A 21,840-nucleotide genomic window follows, 5' to 3' on the forward strand; every position below is an offset into this window, starting at 1 on the left:
TGACTGTGACTGTGACTGTGAATCTATGACGACGGGTCCTACAAGGAATGTTAAGAAAGGTTGGTAGATATATTTTCTCAGCAACGGCAGACAGGATACAAATTTCAGAATATTTCAGCAGTCAGCATCAAATATTCGGGGATGAGGACGAAAATGTGGAGAACAAATGGAAAAAAATTCAAAGGCATCGTTTAATATGCCCAAGACAAGAATAATCAGAGTAAGATTTTAAAGGATGGGAAAGATCCATCATGGTTTAATAACCCTGTTAGAAAAGGGCTGCGTAAACAAAGAGCACTTCACCTCAGATTAAAGAGAAGTAAAAACCTAGCTGACAAACAAAAGCTGAACGAGGCGAAAATGAGCGTTCATTGATTTCAGTAAGGCATCTGACACCGCCCCGCATTTCCGTTTAATGAAAAAAATACGAGCTTACGGAGTACCGCCGCAGACCTGCGATTGTATTCAAGACTTTATTGCAGATAGAACTCAACACGTCGCTCTTAGCGGAACTCAATCGACAGATGTAAAGGTAATATCCTGAGTACGATAGGGACGTGTGATAGGACCGTTGCTGTTTACAATATATATAAATGATCTAGTAGAAAGCCTCGGATGCTCTTTAAGGTTATTCGCAGATGATGCAGTTGTCTATACCAAAGTAGCAACGCCGGACGATAGTGGGAAATTGCAGAACGACCTGCAGAGAATTGATAAATGGTGCAGACTCCGGCAGTTGACCCTGAACGTAAATAAATGTAACGTATTGCTCATACATAGGAAAAGAAATCGACTACTGTGCAGCTACAGTACTGATGACAAACAGCTGCCGTAAAATATCTAGGCTTAACTATCCAGAGCGACCTTAAGTGGAATGACTATACAGGGTGGTCCACTGATCGTGACCGGGCCAAATATCTCACGAAGAAAGCGTCAAACGAAAAAACTACAAAGAACGAAACTTGTCTAACTTGAAGGTGGAAACCAGATGGCGCTATGGTTGGTCCGCTAGATGGTGCTGCCATAGGTCAAACGGATATCAACTGCGCTTTTTTAAACTAGGAACCCACATTTTTTATTACATATTCGTGTAGTACGTAAAGAAATATGAAAGTTTTAGTTCGACCACTTTTTTCGCTTTGTGATAGAGGGCGCTGTAATAGTCACAAACATATGGCTCACAATTTTAGACGAACAGTTGGTAACAAGTAGGTTTTTTAAATTAAAATACCGAACGTGGGTACGTTTGAACATTTTATTTCGGTTGTTCCAATGTGATACATGTACCTTTGTGAGCTTATCATTTCTGAGAACGCATGCTGTTACAGCGTGATTACCTGTAAATACCACATTAATGCAATAAATGCTCAAAATTATGTAGGTCAACCTCAATGCATTTGGCAATACGTGTAACGACATTCCTCTCAACAACGAGTAGTTCGCCTTCCGTAAAGTTCGCACATGCATTGACAATGCGCTGACGCATGATGTCAGGCGTTGTCGGTGGATCACGATAGCAAATATCCTTCAACTTTCCCCACAGAAAGAAATCCGGGGACGACAGATCCGGTGAACGTGTGGGCCATGGTATGGTGCTTCGACGACCAATCCACCTGTCATGAAATATGCTATTCAATACCGCTTCAACCACACGCTAGCTATGTGCCGGACATCCATCACATTGGAAGTACATCGCCATTCTGTCATGCAATGAAACATCTTGTAGTAACATAGGTACAACATTACGAAGGAAATCAGCAAACATTGCACCATTTAGATTGCCATCGATAAAATGGGGGCCAATTATCCTTCCTCCCATAATGTCGCACCATACATTAACCCGCCAAGGTCGCTGATGTTCAACTTGTCGCAGTCATCGTGGATTTTCCTTTGTCCAATAGTGCATATTATGCCGGTTTACGTTACCGCTGTTGGTGAATGACGCTTCGTCGCTAAATAGAACACGTGCAAAAAATCTATCATCATTTCGTAATTTCTCTTGTGCCCCTTGGCAGAAGTGTACACGACGTTCAAAGTCGTCGCCATGCAATTCATGGTGCATAGAAGTATGGTACGGGTGCAATCAATGTTGATGTAGCATTCTCAACACCGCCGTTATTGAGATTCCCGATTCTCGCGCAATTTGTCTGCTACTGATGTGCGGATTAGTCGCGACAGCAGCTAAAACACCTGCGTGGGCATCATCATTTGTTGCAGGTCGTGGTTGACGTTTTACATGTGGCTAAACACTTTCTGTTTCCTTAAATAACGTAACTATTAGGCGAACGGTCCGGACACTTGGATGATGTCATCCAGGATACCTAGCAGCATAGCCGGCCGAAGTGGCCGTGCGGTTAAAGGCGCTGCAGTCTGAAACCGCAAGACCGCTACGGTCGCAGGTTCGAATCCTGCCTCGGGCATGGATGTTTGTGATGTCCTTAGGTTAGTTAGGTTTAACTAGTTCTAAGTTCTAGGGACTAATGACCTCAGCAGTTGAGTCCCATAGTGCTCAGAGCCATTTGAACCAACCTAGCAGCATACACAGCACACGCCCGTTGTACATTTTGATCACAATAGCCATACATCAACACGATATCTACCTTTTCCGCAATTGGTAAACGGTCCATTTTAACACGGGTAATGTATCACGAAGCAAACACCGTCCGCACTGGCGGAATGTTACTTGATACCACGTACTTACACGTTTGTGACTATTACAGCGCCATCTATCACAAAGCGAAAAAAATGGTCCAACTAAAACATTCATATTTCTTTACGCACTACACGAATATGTAATAAAAAATAGGAGTTCCTATTTAAAGATGCAGCTGATTTCCGTTTGACCTATGGCAGCGCCATCTAGCGGGCCAACCATAGCGCCATCTGGTTTCCCCCTTCAAGCTAGACGAGTTTCGTCCTTTGTAGTTTTTTCGTTTGATGCTTATTTCGTGAGATATTTGGCCCGGTCACTATCAATGGACCACCCTGTATAAAACAGATGGCGGGAAAAATGGAAACCAGACTCAGATTCATCGAAAGATTCTTCATCCACGAAAGAAGTGGCTTATAAGGCGCTTGTTCGCCCGGTTCTTGAGTACTGTTCATCCATCTGGGGTCTCTGTTAGGTAGGACTGATAGAGGAGATAGAGAAGATCCAACGAAGAGCTGCGCGTTTCGTCACGGGATCGTTTAGCTGGCGAGAGAGCGTTTCGGAGATGCTAAACAAACTCCACTGGCAGACGCTGCAAGAGAGGCGGTTTGCATCACGGAGAGATTTACAATTGAAATTTCGGGACAGGACTTTTCAGGAGGAGTTGGAAAACATATTACTTACCCACACATACATCTCGCGTATTGACCACGAGGAGAAAATACGAGAAATTAGAGCCAATACAGAGGCTTACCGACAATCATTCTTCGCACGCACTATTCGCGAGTGGAATAGGGTTGGAGGGATTAGACAGTGGTACCGAAAGCACCCTCCGCCACACACCATTAGGTGGCCTGCGGTTTATGATGTTGATGCAGGTGAAAATTTGTCACACGTTTCTCTTGGCAGGACATCCATTACTGTTATGATAAAATCCGCTACAGTTGTAAAAAGTATTTATTTCTAAAAAGGAACGCACAGCCTGGTTTCAGAGCATGCATCCCATCTTCTGTTGCATATTAAAATATGAGTCCACAGAGGATGCATGACTGAGGTTAGAATAGGTTACAATATGTAAAAATAGTCCTTCCCTTGTACAACGTTGGGCTGTGCTTCGTAGGGGGCTGGTGAGTGTCTATGCAACACTGTTCGAAAGACCGCCTGTCTGACTTCGTGTGGATACATGCGTGGGGCGACTCTCAACCCGGACCGTCGTCTCCTTCTGCTAGGGGCTTTCCGGTAGATCTAGGACGGAACAGGATATCCTGTTGCAAGCTATGTACAATGAAGGCACTATTTTAACGTATAGTAACTCATTTCAACCTCACTTATACTTCCTTTGTGGACTCACAGTTTAATACGCACTTGAAGATGGGACACTTATCCTGACACTGGTTTGTGTTTTCCTTTTTATAAATAAAGAATTTTTACAACTATAGCGAATTTTATCATTGATGAGTAAAACTTGTAGTTTGTTTATTAATTACTTCCGTTTCCATGTTACAAAACGTGTAGCATCTGGGTGATGGTGGAAGCATAATATGTGCCGAGAGACTGTCAGCATTTAATAAGGGCGAGCGAGAGTGTTTCAAATGGCTCTGAGCACTATGGGACTCAACTTCTGAGGTCATCAGTCACCTAGAACTTAGAACTACTTAAACCTAACTAACCTAAGAACATCACACACATCCATGCCCGAGGCAGGATTCGAACCTGCGACCGTAGCACTCGCGCGGCTCCGGACTGAAGCGCCTAGAACCGCTCGACCACCGCGGCCGGCGGCGAGCGACACCCCATCTTGAGTACAATACGTGTTAACACCATATCTGGAATGGCAGTACTGGTCTGTCTGTTCTCAACAATGGGACCATGTGTATGATGTATTATGGAAGACTGAACAACATGGAGACAGTCGATTTCAAAAGGAGTGATATGAACTAACGTCTGCGCCTAGTGTAAAACTGTGCGTATATAAAAATCACAATTGCTGTTCATAAGGTAACACACAGCTGAAATGTAAGAGACAAAATATTCGCCCCTTAAGGAAAGATTGTTTTAAGTTTGTATTTAATTCACTAGAGTGTTTGGTTCTCACATAGAAAGTCATTGGATTTGGTTCAGATCGAAATGCTTTTTCAGCAGTGAATGTGAAAATAATACAGGAGCTTCAGAAAGAGTGCTTTACAGATTCCGAACACATTTTTGCCTTTGGAGTTTATGATAAGTATGGATGTGTTTATTACATTGCAGGGACTCCCTTTCGATATAAAAAAATTGGTTGATTGTTATATTAAGGATATATTATGCATATTGTATACGTTTTTTCCTTAATGTATAATTCAGTATCATTTCGATTTTACTAAGGCAGATGCAACTGTCAAAACTTGGTTAGCTGTTACAGATATCTCAAACATTTACTCAAAGCGTAACAACATACTGTTTACAATAGATGATATTCGAAAAAGTAGTGAAGATGGATTGAAATGTGTAATAAATTTATTTGTTTCCACAGTTTATGATAGCACAAAAAGTGAATGTGTTTCAGTATAACAAATGGTTTGTAAGGATATTAGAGTACTTTTTAACGCGAAAATTTTTACACTTTCAATTCCTTGTTGTGTGTAAGTATTCATAGTCATTCAAGTGTGTATGACTTTCTTTGGGATGCAATTTTTTTATAATAAGTTTTTTATCGAGACAATTTTTTGTTTGAGTCTCTCTTTCCCATTTTCTTTGTATTATATTGATTATGAGGCAGGACAGTATTTCACGTAAATATTATTTAAGTATGATAACAGATAGATAGGTAGATACATAGATAGATGGAGATAGAGAGTTGAAATGGTTCAAATGGCTCTGAGCACTATGGGACTCAACTGCTGTGGTCATTAGTCCCCTAGAACTTAGAACTACTTAAACCTAACTAACCTAAGGACATCACAAACATCCATGCCCGAGGCAGGATTCGAACCTGCGACCGTAGCAGTCGCACGGTTCCGGACTGCGCGCCTAGAACCGCGAGACCACCGCGGCCGGCGATAGAGAGTTGAAATTTAGTGTTAAGACAATACAGTACTTAAGTATGAAAACGAGTAAAGCATAAAAGCAACGAAATTTACTGATGAGGCTACAGTATTTCCATAAGCGTTTCTCTCTCTCTCTCTCTCTCCCCCCCCCCCTCTCTCTCTCTCTCTCTCTCTCTCTCTCTCTCTCTCTCTCTCTCTGTGTGTGTGTGTGTGTGTGTGTGTGTGTGTGTGTGTGTGTTTGTTTTTAAATTTGCCACCCACTGCCATCTTTAATACTTAAATTTCCTGCCACTTTTTCGAATTGTGCACAGTCTTTTCTTAATGACATAATTAAAAAACTGGACAAGTGTGAGCAGCACTTGCGCTCTGAGGGTTCTGTACAAACTTGATTATGTATATGGATAGTTCTGACGAATGTGTCTGCAAGTATCGAAACAAGTGACATAAATGTCAATGTCTTTTGATTGCATTGACTTAGAAGTTTAAAATTTTTACACTGCCAAGAGATCGTAAACTTTAGTACTTCACGGAAGTTTCAACTTGACACCTCTTACGTTTCTATCAATTGAGCTACAGAACCCTAAAAAATGAGTGTGGCTTGTGACATCATCGAAATGTCATTGAACCTGCTTCAGCATGTAGGCAACCTGCACTTTTGCACTTGCGCGCAGTTGCCTTCCTCAAGGAGAAGTGGACGCCATCTTGGATTGTGATGTCACTGGTATCGAATACTTCAGAACCGCATTTAAGTGCAAAGCAGTCCAGAAACTGTATATCCATTCTACTCCTGACGTCCTATCCAGCGAGCAGGAAAGTCGTAGTTGAGCACTTTCCTAGACCCAAGCGAGTGGTGAGCTGGGCACTCTTTTCGCTGGTATCTCATACATACACATACTCGTATTTCAAGTGGTACATTCTCTAAGAGTGCCAGTAGCAGTTCGGTAAGAAATTTTGGGTATCTTTTCTTCATTAAGGTCCCTCAATGAAATAAGGACTACTCAAATAGTCTCCATTAATCTCGCACCAAACTCTCATACTTCACTGCTTTGTTCAGCCTGCCCAAGCCATTGCGGATTATCAGCAGCTCAGTAACGGATATCTCTTACACTTATAATCCCATGATTTCTGACAGGAACTTCATCGGTAGACAGAATTTTTTGAAGACGTCGTGATGACGTATCAAAACCGAGCGACAGAATTTGATACGTCTTCTGCTATCCCACTGGTTAATCTGCTGGTGAAGTAACACGTCATACGGATGGAAACTGTTTGCGTACAAAATGCGAAGACCGTTATGATTACGTATTTCTGAGGCACTCCAATTTCTCTGAAGCCTCACATATGTGGATTAAGAGCAACAACTGCTAGAACATCTATTTCCTTCGCTCTGCTCTTTGCAGGCTTACTCCTTTCCCTCTGTGTAGTATTCCAGTGTCTTTCAATAACAATTTTAGCACATTCGCTGAATTTTCATTCTTTTCGAACACTATGTTCGGATACTTTTGTACACACAACTCAACTGTCCTCTTCACCCTCCTTCTTCAGTCTCCGTATTGAAGTAATATATCTAGTTTCCCTTGTATGCGAAAGACATTTGTTTTTTCAGACTAAAAAGCGCTCGAAGCAAGTGAACGACACAGATAGAACGAAAGCTGCTTTTCCGCAGTGCTCCCTTTATACCTGTATCATGATGGTGCAACACGTCGTTTGCTTCTTATCCGACGTGACGCATTTTCTTATTTGGGTATGGAATCACTATCTTCCACATAAGACCGTAACTGGTTTCATGTTCAAAACACACAAGTCTCAAATTGTAATACTGCAGTTACTCCGAATGTAGTTACTGGATTTAAAAGAATGAAACGCTGATGAATCTGTCTGTTTTAGAACTACGGTTCTGGCAGTAGAAATGATTAGATTACCATTTGAAAAAGCGATGCAGATACCGGCATACTGCTAATTAATGTAGCCATGTAAAGAGAGTTTACGTCTTTTTGTGAGGACTTTCTCACAGTGCACCTGGGTGAAAACAGAATTGTTGTTGTGGTCTTCAGTCCTGAGACTGGTTTGATGCAGCTCTCCATGCTACTCTATCCTGTGCAAGCTTCTTCATCCTTCATCCTTCTGAATCTGCTTACTGTATTCATCTCTTCGTCTCACTCTACGATTTTTACCCTCCACGCTGCCCTCCAATACTAAATTGGTGATTCCTTGATGCTTCAGAACACGTCCTACCAACTGGTCCCTTCTTCTAGTCAAGTTGTGCCACAAACTCCTCTTCTCCCCTATTCTATTCAATACCTTCTCATTAGTTATGTAGTCTATCCATCTAATCTTCAGCATTCTTCTGTAGCACCTCATTTGGAAAGCTTTTATTCTCTTCTTGCCCAAACTATTTATCGTCCATGTTTCACTTCCATACATGGCTACACTCCATAAAAATACTTTCAGAAACGACTTTCTGACATTTAAATCTATACTCGATGTTAACAAATTTCTCTTCTTCAGAAACGGTTTCCTTACCATTGCCAGTCTACATTTCATATCCTCTCTACTTCGACCATTATCAATTATCTTGCTCCCCAAATAGCAAAACTCATTTACTACTTTAAGCGTCTCATTTCCTAATCTAATACTCTCAGCATCACCCGATTTAATCCGACTACATGCCATTATCCTAATTTTGCTTTTGTTGATGTTCGTCTTATATCCTCCTTTAAAGACACTTTCCATTCCGTTCAACTGCTCTTCCAAGTCCTTTGTTGTCTCTGACAGAATTAGAATGACATCGGCGAACCTCAAAGTTTTTATTTTAGCTCCATGGATTTTAATATCTACTTTCTTTTGCTTCCTTTACTGCTTGCTCAATATACAGATTATATAACATCGGGGAGAGGCTACAACTCCGTCTCACTCCCTTCCCAACCACTGCTTCCCTTTCATGTCCCTCGACTCTTTATAACTGCCATCTGGTTTCTGTACAAATTGTTAATAGCCTTTCGCTCCCTGTATTTTACCCCTGCCACCTTCAAAATTTGAAAGCGAGTATTCCAGTCAACATTTTCAAAAGCTTTCTCTAAGTCTACAAATTCTAGAAACGTAGGTTTGCCTTTCTTTAATCAGAATTACGATATCTTAAACCAGGGTCTGGCAGGGGGTCAAAACCGGACGTGAGCACGATGTGTGCACGTGTGTGGGCCGAAGCTCGGCCTGTCTCGTGTTTGCTTGGTCATTCTCGGATCTACTCGGTATAGCTTGACATTTTATTTAGCATTTCGGCAATTTTCGGCCAATGTGACATTCCTCAATTGGCAGAATCATGGTGTCGTTGCCGTTTGCCCTACGCTATTTGTTTGTGGTATACAGGAATTTGACAGATCCAGTGCCTGTTCGCACAAAAAGCGGCAGTCTAGAGATCTAGCGTCACAAGCCTTTAAAAATGAATTGGAATGTTAGAAGAGAATGATGATAATTCCCAGTATCTATTATGCAGTCGCATAATCTACAGGAACCGTAAACTCACTGTGGAACGACATTACATTCAGAAAGAATTTAAAGATTCAGTTAAAGTGATTGAAAGAGCAAAAAATTAAAGTGATCGATAGACGGCAGTCATTGTACTGTGCATCAAGAAACACTTTGTGCTAAATTTACAGGCAGGAACACGTGACAAAATCGATAGAACGAATAATATATTCTCTGAAGTCGCACGCATTATTATACTGTCAGTTGCAACTATTTTCGATGGAGCTGAACGAAGAATATGGAGACTATATATATTACTGCTAATCACATTGGTGAAATCGAGGGTCGGGTCTCGAATGATTTTTCGAGGTAAAACCCACTATTTAAGAGTTTATGAAGGAGAAAGGACTGCAGGAACGAAAATTAAAACATCCGGAATGGATAGCAGACCTCGCATTTTATGTGGGCTTCACTGCACACTATCCACAGTAAGACACTGCACGGTGAAGCACAACTTATTTCTGATTTGATGGGGATGTGTTTAAAAACAAAATCACATTGTGGCAGGACAAATTTTGACAAGAAAACGTATATCCATTTTCGAGGCCGTTTGCCATTTCAATTGAAACAGCCCCTGTTCCTTTTCAGATGAAATTGACTGATCTGCAATGTGGTTGCTGTTTAAAAGACAAATTCTTTTACGTTAAGACTTTCCAAGAAATCTACGTTGTTTCTCTTGGAAAGAGTTTCAACGTCTGCATAATGAAGTTGCAAACGTGATAAAATATTTCGATCAAACATATGTGTGTAAAAGGTTGTTTTCGATTTTTGATGTTGTTGTTGTTGTGGTCTTCAGTCCTGAGACTGGTTTGATGCAGTTCTCCAGGCTACTCTATCCTGTGCAAGCTTCTTCATCTCGCTGTACTTACTGCAACCTACATCCTTCTGAATCTGCTTAGTGTATTCATGTCTTGGTCTCCCTATACGATTTTTACCCTCCATGCTGCCCTGCAATGCTAAATTTGTGATCCTTTGATGCCTCAGAACATGTCCTACCAACCAGTCCCTTCTTCTTGTCAAGTCGTGCCACAAACTCCTCTTCTCCCCAATTTTATTCAATACCTCCTATTTAGTTATGTGATCTACCCACGTAATCTACAGCATTCTTCTGTAGCACCACATTTTGAAAGCTTCTATTCTCTTCTTGTCCAAACTATTTACCGTCCATGTTTCACTTCCGTACATGGCTACACTCCATACAAATACTTTCAGAAACTACTTCCTGACACTTAAATCTATACTCGATGTTAACAAATTTCTCTTCTTCAGAAACGCTTCCTTGCCATTGCCAGACTATATTTTATTTCCTCTCTACTTCGACCATCATCAGTTATTTTCCTCCCCGAATAGCAAAACTCCTTTACTATTTTAAGTGTCTCATTTCCTAATTTAATTCCCTCACCATCACCCGACTTAATTCGACTAGATTCCATGATCCTCGTTTTGCTTTTGTTGATGTTCATCTTATACCCTCCTTTCAAGACACTGTCCATTCCGTTCAACTGCTCATCCAAGTTCTTTGGTGTCTCTGACAGTATTACAATGTCGTCGGCGAACCTCAAAGTTTTTATTTCTTCTCCATGGATTTTAATACCTACTCCGAGTTTTTCTTTTGCTTGCTTTACTGCTTACTCAATATACAGATTGAATAGCATCGGAGAGAGGCTACAACCCTGTCTCACTCCCTTCGCAACCACCGCTTCCCCTTTCATACCCCTCGACTCTTATAACTGCCATCTGGTTTCTGTACAAATTGTAAATAGCCTTTCGCTCCCTGTATTTTACCCCTGCCACCTTTAGAATTTCAAAAAGTGTATTCCAGTCAACATTGTCAAAAGCTAGAAACGTAGGTTTGCCTTTCCTTAATCTTTCTTCTAAGATAAGTCGTAAGGTCAGTATTGCCTCACGTGTTCAAATATTTCTACGGAATCCAAACTGATCTTCCCCGAGGTCGGCTTCTACCAGTTTTTCCATTCGTCTGTAAAGAATTCGCGTTAGTATTTTGCAGCTGTGACTTATTAAACTAATAGTTCGGTAATTTTCACATCTGTCAACGTCTGCGTTCTTTGGGATTGCAATTATTATATTCTTCTTGAAGTCTGAGGGTATTTCGCCTGTCTCATACATCTTGCTCACCAGATGGTAGAGTTTTGTCAAGGCTGGCTCTCCCAAGGTTATCAGTAGTTCTAATGGAATGTTGTCTACTCCCGGCGCCTTGTTTCGGCTTAGGTCTTTCAGTGCTCTGTCAAAATCTTCACGCAGAATCCTATCTCCCATTTCATCTTCATCTACGTTCTGTTCTATTTCCATTATATTGTCCTCAAGTGCATCGCCCTTGTATAGACCCTCTATATACTCCTTCCACCTTTCTGCTTTCCCTTCTTTGCTTATAACTGGGTTTCCACGTGAGCTCTTGATAATCATACAAGTGGTTCTCTTTTCTCCAAAGGTCTCTTTACTTTTCCTGTAGGCAGTATCTATCTTACCCCTAGTGAGAGAAGCCTCTACATCCTTACATTTGTCCTCTAGCCAACCCTGCTTAGCCATTTTGCACTTCCTGTCGATCTCATTTTTGAGACGTTTGTATTCCTTTCTGCCTGCTTCATGTACTGGATTTTTATATTTTCTCCTTTCATCAATTAAATTCAATATTTCTTCTGTTACCTAAGGATTTCTACTAGCCCTCGTCTTTTTACCTACTTGATCCTCTGCTGCCTTCACTACTTCATCCCTCAGAGCTACCCACTCTTCTTCTACTGTATTTCTTTCCCCCCTTCGTGTCAATTGTTCCCTTATACTCTCCCTGAAACTCTGTACAAGCTCTGGTTTAGTCAGTTTATCCAGGTCGCATCTCCTTAAATTCCCACCTTTCTGCAGTTTCTTCAGTTTTAATCTACAGTTCATAACCAATAGATTGTGGTCAGAGTCTACATTTGCCCCTGGAAATGTCTTACAATGTAAAATCTGGTTTCTAAATCTCTGTCTTACCATTATATAATCTATCTGATACCTTCTAGTATCCCCAGGATTCATCCATATATACAACCTTCTTTTATGATTCTTCAACCAAGTGTTAGCTTCTTTGCAAAATTCCACCAGACGGCTTCCTCTTTCATTTCTTACCCCCAGTCCGTATTCATCTACTATGTTTCCTTCTCTCCCTTTTCCTACTCTCGAATTGCAGTCACAAATGACTATTAAATTTTCGTCTCCCTTCACTACCTGAATAATTTCTTTTATCTCATCATACATTTTATCAATTTCTTCATCATCTGCGGAGCTAGTTGGCATATAAACCTGTACTACTGTAGTAGGCGTGGGCTTCGTGTGTATCTTGGCCACAATAATGCGTTCACTATGCTGTTTGTAGTAGCTTACCCGCACTCCTATTTTTTCATTCACTATTAAACCTAATCTTTCATTACCCCTATTTGATTTTGTATTTATAACCCTGTATTCACCTGACCAAAAGTCTTGTTCCTCCTGCCACCGAACTTTTTCGATTATGAAACTAAATAAATCATGATTACGTGGCAACCTGAGTGCGAAAATCTATGAGATTGTCTCGTGTGTCCGTATACCGCCAGTTTGTACCCGATTAAAACTATGTTGTCTTCAGCGCGCCTAAAATAATAAAGTAATACTGAAATTTTTTTGTGATCTATGCTGTTGAGAAACATATAATATGAAACCAAGTCGTGTGTAGTATAAGTGCTTTGCTATTGATACATGGCACATTTTCAGTTGTCCCCTCTTCCACCTTGTGCAGCCAGACAAGAGAGTTACGCACGCATGCAAGAGCAGAGTCCTCTTCTTGCTCGTACCTTTCATAAACGGTTCCAGAAACATTTTAGGTGTACAGTTTAACTAAACCACCCCGTATAGCGCAAAAGAATATCCTTCGGCATATGTATGATATATTCCTGGGATCGGCCGGCCGGGATGGCCGAGCGGTTCTAGGCGCTACAGCCTGGAACCACGCGACCGCTACGGTCGCAGGTTCGAATCTCGCCCCGGGCATGGATGTGTATGATGTCCTTAGGTTAGTTAGGTTTAAGTAGTTCTAAGTTCTAGGGGACTGATGACCTTAGAAGTTAAGTCCCGTAGTGCTCAGAGCCATTTGAACCATTATTCCTGGAATCCTAATATTAATGTTCCTTATAATATGTATGTAAGGTTCAAAAGAGTGACTAAGTGAACACATGTGCTTTTGAAGCTAACTGAAGGATTAAATCTGGACGTTTGGAAATTGAAACTGTGAGGGCAAATCATCAGTTGTGCATGGATAACTCAGTCAGTAAGGGGGTTGCTCGTCAAAAACGAAGTTCTGGCCTTGAGTTCTGGACCGGCATACAGCTTGAATTTTTTAGAAATTTTCAAAAACTAGACCTTGCTATAGAGTGACAGATCAGTTCTGCAAAATACCTCTAGGCTGTGGCTGAGCCATTTCTTCCTGGGTGCTAGTCTCGCAAGATATTCAGGAGAGCTTCTGTGATGTTCGGCAAGTAAAAGCTAAGTACTTGGTAGTACTGAAACTGTGTAAGCTGGTGGTAAGTCGTGTCTGCATAGCTTAGGCAGCAATAACGTCATCCACGAAAGATACGACTTCGCGTTTAAATGTGAGTCAGGCACACAGTTCTAAACTGTCAGGAAGTTTCAAAACAGCGCAAACTCAGATGCAGACAGAAAGATTCACTGCGGACATATTAATGCTATCAACCCAAACTAACCACCTGCGATTCACAAGACTACTGGGACACCAACAGTACCAAGAAATTTTCTGTTGGAACTAAGCTGCTCGTTTGTTCATGCCACATTGTCATCCTTTTTTTTGTTGAAACGTTTATCTTGCGTATTTTCTAGCTTTACAAACGGACGTATGATGACTTTAATTCGGTTTCATAACACCTATGTTATAAATGAATGCATTTTGTAGTTATCATAAAATTTAATTGATATACTAGAGGAATGTCAATTGGAAATATTTGTTTAACTAAAAAAACCTATGGTTGGCCGCGGTGGCCGAGCGGTTCTAGGCGCTTCAGACCTGAACCGCGCGACTGCTACGATCGCAGGTTCGAATCCTGCCTCGGGCATGGATGTGTATGATGGCCTTAGGTTATTTAGGTTTAAGTAGTTATAAATTCTAGGGGACAGATGACCTCAGAAGTTAAGTCCCATAGTGCTCAGAGCTATTTGAACCATCTGAACCAAAAAACCTATGAACCAATCAATTGCGCTACAGATGGAGTTTGGCCAAAAATACCCATTGGAAACAGTTATGAAATACACAATTGTAAATTAAGCTAAAGTACTGTATTTTACTAATTAAAAACTACTGAATTAAAAATTAGGGCACGATTCTCGTTGAATAGCTGTTTCATGGACTGCAACATTAATGGTTGTCTTGTCCTTAACATCGTAAAATCATTTTGTTCATTAATTTTTTTTGAAATGTATGTCGTCTCGTAAACTGGGGGTGACAAAAGTCACGGGATACCTTCCAATATCGTGTCGATCGTACTTTTGCCCAACGTAGTGCAGCAACTAGACGTGGCAAGGACTCAACAAGTTGTTGGAAGTCCCCTGCAGAAATATTGGGTCATGCTGCCTCTACAGCCGTCCATAATTGCGGAAATGTTGCCGGTGCAGGATTTTGTGCACGAACTGATCTCTCGATTATGTCCCATAAATATTTGATTGTATTCACTTCGATCGAACTGCAGCTACCAAATAATTCGCTCAAATTGTCCAAAATGTTCTCCAAACCCATCGTGAACAATTGTGGCCAGTTGACATGGCGCATTGTCATCCATTAAAATTTCATCATTGTTTGGGAACATGAAGTCCATGAATTGCGGCAGATGGTCCCCAAGTAACCGAACAGACACGCGATCCAGTTGGCCCACTCCATTATAGAGCCTCACCAGCTTGCGCAATGTGCTTCGAAGGTTCTGCGCCACATTCTAACCATACTATTAGGGACTCAGCTGACCAGGCCACAGTTTTCCAGTCGTCTAGGGTCCAACCGATATGGTCACGAGCCCAGAAGGGGTGCTGCAGGCGATATTGTGCTGTCTGCTGCCATAACCCATTAACACCAGATTTCGTCCTGATGTCGTTCGTCGTACGTCCCACACTGATTTCTGCTGTTAACTGACAGCTCTACGGAAACGACGCTGCTCTCGGTGGTTAAGGGAAGACAGTCGGTGACTGCGTTGTCCGTGGGGAGAGATAATGCCTGAAATTTGGTATTCTCGGCACACTCTTAACATTGTGGATGTCGGAATACTGAATTCCCTACCGATTTCCGAAATGGAATGTCCCACGCATCTAGTTCCAATTAACATTCTGTATTCAAAGTCAGTTAATACGCGTCATGCGGCCATAACCACGTCGGAAACCTTTTCACATGAATCACGTGAGCGCAAATTACAGTTCCGCCATTGCACTGCCTTTTGTACTTTGTGTACGCGATACAACCGCCAACTGTCTATGGGCATTTCGCTATCCCATGATTTTTGGCACCTCATTGTAATACTGTTCTTGGAGGATACTTAATTGACAGATATACAGGGCTATTACAAATGATTGGAGCGATTTCGTAAATTCACTGTAGCTCCATTCATTGACATATGGTCACGACACACTACAGATACGTAGAAAAACTCATAAAGTTTTGTTCGGCTGAAGCCGCACTTCAGGTTTCTGCCGCCAGAGCGCTCGAGAGCGCAGTGAGACAAAATGGCGACAGGAGCCGAGAAAGCGTATGTCGTGCTTGAAATGCACTCACATCAGTTAGTCATAACAGTGCAACGACACTTCAGGACGAAGTTCAACAAAGATCCACCAACTGCTAACTCCATTCGGCGATGGTATGCGCAGTTTAAAGCTTCTTGATGCCTCTGTAAGGGGAAATCAACGGGTCGGCCTGCAGTGAGCGAAGAAACGGTTGAACGCGTGCGGGCTAGTTTCACGCGTAGCTGCGGAAGTCGACGACTAAAGCAAGCAGGGAGCTAAACGTACCACAGCCGACGGTTTGGAAAATCTTACGGAAAAGGCTAAAGCAGAAGCATTTCTTAAACAGGAGATTGGAAAACCGATGGATCGGTCGTGGTGGGGATCATGATCAACAATTCATGTCATGGCCTCCACTCTCTCCCGACTTAACCCCATGCGATTTCTTTCTGTGGGGTTATGTGGAAGATTCAGTGTTTAAACCTCCTCTACCAAGAAACGTGCCAGAACTGCGAGCTCGCATCAACGATGCTTCCGAACTCATTGATGGGGACATGCTGTGCCGAGTGTGGGAGGAACTTGATTATAGGCTTGATGTCTGCCGAATGACTAAAGGGGCACATATCGAACATTTGTGAATGCCTAAAAAAACTTTTTGAGTTTTTGTATGTGTGTGCAAAGCATTGTGAAAATATCTCAAATAATAAAGTTATTGTAGAGCTGTGAAATTGCTTCAATCATTTGTAATAACCCTGTATAATTAACTGATGACGAATTGCAATTCTTTTTCAGGAAATGTACGAGCTTGAATTCGCAGAACATGCAAAGTCTGGCATGACTCCGTACGATAAATTCCACAGTAAAAAGAAAATATTTTCTGAGTTGAACACAGCAAGTACGGCGAGCGAAGTTGATCAAAAGATCAAATACCCTGCAGTATTATTACCGATGAAACCAGTTTTGGATTATTTTTTCTTATTTATGGAGACTTCTTCAATACATGGTTTCAACCACTTGACCAGCAGGAAGAGGACACCAGCTGAATAGTGAGTTACATACCTTGACTTTTATTTCTTGGGAGTAATATCATACTGCACACTTATAGTTAAACAATTAAATGTTGCGAACCACTGAAGCAACATTACGGATTTGATATGTGTGTGGTTCTGTTATTTCTGACGTGTGCAAAGGAACAAAGATCCAGCAGCTGTATATATGTATGATGAAATGAAATAAATGCTGGCGTCGACCGCAACTGGACGCTGATATGAATTCAATAGTGACAAGTAAAAATTTGTGACGGATCGGAACTCAAACCCGGATTTTCCGCTTTACAGGAACGGTCACCTTAACCGTTTATTTTTCTTTTTTTCGCGCATATCGTAGACAGACAAAGGCGAGGTTAACACGAAGACTGAAAAATCCAAAGTCCGACCGAGATGCGATCCCACGCTCTCTCGGTTTCCAGGTACGCATCAGTCACCCACCCCCCCCCCTTTTCCCCCGATACCTTACTCCAAAAAGGGCACACAAAAGTATTCAGATTACCAGAATACCACTAGATACACCGAAAAAAATTGAATGAAAGCAAAGCCACGACCGAGAATCGAAAACGGACCAGCGATTTGGCAATCCAACGCCTCATCCGCCATCTGTACACTGAAAAAAATGATAAAAAGTGGTCTTTCTCCCTAGTCAGTCACTTCTTGCTACTATTTTAACAAGACCAACAGCATCACGAAATGGAATAACAATATATCTGAAAAGCGGCAATGACTAGGGCTGGCTAACTCAGTCGATAGCTTGACACTGAAATACAAAGTTCAACACATGACGAGTAAGTTGCCAGCTATTCATCGCCCTCGGCACAGTCTTATAGACGAAATTTAATAAGATAATCAGGCTAAATTTATCAGCTGCTGCCTGACGAGAACTTTTGGAAATTAACACAATTTTACCAACTTTAAACTAGTCGGACACAAACCCCCTCTCAACAATTTGTTCAAAAAGAATGTAAAACTAGTAACCAACGAATGCTAAAAATACCCATGAAACTCCTGTGATAGTCCATCCAACACCGACGATTTACGAAAAGGCGATCTGAGAATAAGGTCACAGGCATCGTCACATTGAAAAGAATCTAAAAACATAGCTTTATGTGCAGGTGTAAGTTTACTATCCGGATCCCGAACAAACAAATAGGGTGACATACCGACAGGAACGGTTAACTCTTACTGTCCAGGGTACACTGGTTGGATAAAAAGTAGTGGCAACACCGCCGTTAACTTGAAATATGTGCGTCACCTCTCATACTGGCTGTTTGTATCTGGTAGCACAAAGCTAGCTGAAGTAGCGTAGTGAGTGGCGACGGCAGTGTTTGAGACAACTGCTGTGCGTCCTTCATGAAAGTGTAGAAGGTCATTTCGAGCTTCCAACAGTATGTTTAGGAAACAAGGAGAACGTGCATGTATCAAGACTGAAGTGTCACGTGATCGTTGCAGACAGCAATGTTTTTGTCTGGCACTGAATCCTGTCATACTGCATGACAATGCACGATACCACATGGTGAACACTATGCAGAAGCTGCTGAGTACGTGGGGGTGGGAGATACTGCAACATCCACCCTACTCATCCCATGCGATTAGCAACTGTTCTCCAAAATGAAGGAAGCTCTTTGTGGCACGCGCTACGACACAAGAGAGAACATCGTCCATGCCATAGGGGGGTCCTTGCAAGACATCGACGGAAATGGATGCACTGACGTTGTACAACGCCTTCCATCTCTGAGGAAAGGAGGTCGACATGTGAGGTGATCACATTGAGGGCATGTAATACAGTGAACATCTTTAGTAACGTCTAATATGAATTATAGGCCTGTAGACACTGCTTTTTATCCAACCTATGTAGAACTGATGTACAGCATGGAATACACTACTGGCCGTTAAAATTGTTACACCAAGAAGAAATGCAGATGATAAATGGGTATTCATTGGACAAATATATTACACTAGAACTGACATGTGATTACATTTTTACGCAATTTGGGGGGAATGTTGTCGTGCCCTTCAATCTGAAGACTGATTTGATGCGGCTCTGCACTTTAGACTACTATGTGGAAGCCTCTTGATCCCTGCTTAGCTACTGCAGCCTACATCCACCGGAACTTGCTTGCTGTAGTGTGAAGCCTTGGTCCCCTCTAGAACTTTTATCTTTCCACCCTTAAAAAAAAACTGCATTCCAAATCTAACTTTCGTTAATGTCTCAATTTGTGTTTTATCAGCCTACCTTTACATGAAGTTGTGCCACAAATTTCTTTTCTTTCCAATTTGATTCAATATTTCTTTATTTCTAACTCTCAGCGTGCTTCTACATCTCCATATTTCAAATGCTGTTTTTCTCTTCTTGTTTGTACCATTTACAGTGGGTGTTTCACTTCCATATATGGCTACACTGAGACAAATAACTTCATAGAGGGCTTTTTAAAACTTGAATTTTTATTCATTGCTGAGAATTTTCTCTTTCTCAGAAACACTTTTCTTGCCATTACCAATCTGCGTTTTATGTTCTCTTCTCTTCGACCGTCACCATTTAGTTTCCTACCCAAATAGCATAGCACATCTACAGTAGAGGGACTAGGCCATTTCTGGCGCATTTTGTTAGTGTGGGTTGCCTACATGAGGGGCAGGTATGCACTCAGGGGCAGACCTGTTGTTCTGCTTTGATAGACAGGTAATTAACCTATTGTTCTGCTAAGTGATTTTCCATGTCGATGCACTTAACCTATTGTTCCCCCCTATACCCTCCCACTCCCTTCCCCCTCAGGAAATGCATCACCTCTTGTTGCTACAGGTGCACTTTCAGGTCTGAGTTAACCTATTATTCTGTTAAGTGCTTTTCCATGTCACCCACATTTCCTTTTGATTGACTGGCACTTAACCTATTGTCCCACCACCCCCTCCTCTCCCCAAACCCCCTCCACCTGTCACTGCTACAGGGACACTTTCAAGTCTGAGTTATTGAAATAGGCCCCCCTCTCACTCTTATCAATTTGATTGACTACTTAATTAATTTCATCAATTAATTAACCTCTCTGGTGGCAAAGTGCCACCCCCCCCCCCCCCCGTGGGAAGTTCAAATTCCATCAGGACAATGCAACCACTATTATCCTAAGAAAACAGCGGGAAGATAGGTCACATTGTCTACTTAATTAAATTGATCAATTAAGTAACCTCTCTGGTTGGAAAGTGCCACACCCCTTCCCAGGTGTTAAATTCAAATTTTGTCAGAATTTCGCGAGCGCCACGCCCACCTGGGCTTGGAATAAAATATTTAGTCTCCACCACGATCCTTAACTGACCGCCACATCCCCTTACCAACCCATGTTGGCAGGCTGACATGTACTAACGTGTACTAATGTGCACTAGCGTGCACTAAAGCATACTAACATGCACAAACGTGCACTATCGTGTACTAACACGCACAGTGCACACCCTCTTCCAAGATGGCGGTCGTGACGTCAGTTTATGATGCAAGTGCCACACCCACTGACTGGAAGTTTGAATTGTGGCGGGAAAATAGGCCACCTCCACTAACCTAAGTCATCCGACCATCACCTCTTCCTAGGAATTGGCTGGAAAAAGACTCAGTTGATAGGTCATTTGGAGGGAATTCGATTGATCTGCGTGGAACATTGTTTAAACAATTTAGACAATGTGTGGAACATGTGGAAATGGTATATTGTTTATTTATTAAAAAAATCAGTTTGTGCGGTGACATGGAAAACCACTTAACAGAACAATAGGTTAAGTGCTGACAAAGGCCCAAACATTAGGTTAAGAAACCCAGAGTACAGTGCCTAACATTAGGTTATGCAACATGTTTGCCCCATGTAACTGCTTCTTGCAAGACCTACATGCTCCCAAACAGCCAAGAATGACGAGAAAGAGAAATCCAACCCCCACAAACTGATTTTTTTATAAATAAGCAGTATACCATTTCTGTATTTTCCATACATTGTCTAAATTGTTTAAACAATATTCCACACAGAGCAATCGAATTCACTCCAAATGATCGATCAACTGAGTCTTTTTCCAGCCAATTCCTAGGAAGAGGTGGCAGTCGGATGACTTAGGTTAGTGGAGGTGCCCTTTTCTCCCCGCCACAATTCAAACTTCCAGCCAGGGGGTGTGTCACTTGTGTCATAAAGTGACGTCACAGCCATCATCTTGGATGAGGTTGTGCACTGCGCATGTCAGTACACGATAGTGCACGTTCGTGTGTGTTAGTACACGTTAGTGCATGTTAATGGACGTTAGTACACATTAGTTCTCTTTAGTACATGGTAGCCTACCAACATCAGTTGGTAAGGACACGTGGCGGTCAGTAGAGAATCGTGGTGGAGACTAAATATTTCATTACAAGTCCAGGTGGGCGCGGCGCTCGCGAAACTCTGACAAAATTTGAATTTCCCACGTGGGAGGGGGATGTGGCACTTTCCCACCAGAGAGGTTAATTAATTGATCAATTTAATTAAGTAGTCAATGTGACCTATCTTCCTGCCATTTTCTTCTGTTAATGGAGGTTGCATTGTCCTGATGGAATTTGAACTTCCTACCAGGGGTACATGGCACTTTCCCACCAGAGAGGTTAATTAATTGATGAAATTAATTAAGTAGTCAATCAAATTGATAAGCGAGAGGGGGGCTATTCCAATAACTCAGACTTGAAAGTGTACCTGTAGCAGCAAGGGGTGGAGGGGGTTTGTGGAGGGGAGGGTGTGGTGGGACAATAGGTTAAGTGCCGGTCAATCAAAAGGAAATGGGGGTTATATGGAAAAGCACTTAACAGAACAGTTGGTTAATTCAGACCTGAAAGTGTACCAGTAGTAGTGAGGGGCGGTGC

The 21,840-nt window shown here is 41.9% G+C and overlaps 1 protein-coding gene across 1 annotated transcript in view; it reads left to right on the forward strand.

Moving 5' to 3' along the window:
* Positions 1–21,840, forward strand: part of LOC124722701 (pickpocket protein 11-like) — a 173,354-nt gene that overhangs the window by 15,918 nt on the left and 135,596 nt on the right. The window contains exon 2 of the mRNA XM_047247839.1: positions 16,732–16,985. Within this exon, the coding sequence (XP_047103795.1) occupies positions 16,735–16,985 (251 nt within the window). The 5' untranslated portion in view covers positions 16,732–16,734. The remainder of the gene's footprint in view (positions 1–16,731; positions 16,986–21,840) is intronic.

The sequence above is a fragment of the Schistocerca piceifrons genome, chromosome X (genome assembly GCF_021461385.2).
Source record: "Schistocerca piceifrons isolate TAMUIC-IGC-003096 chromosome X, iqSchPice1.1, whole genome shotgun sequence".
Taxonomy (NCBI): Eukaryota; Metazoa; Arthropoda; class Insecta; order Orthoptera; family Acrididae; genus Schistocerca; species Schistocerca piceifrons.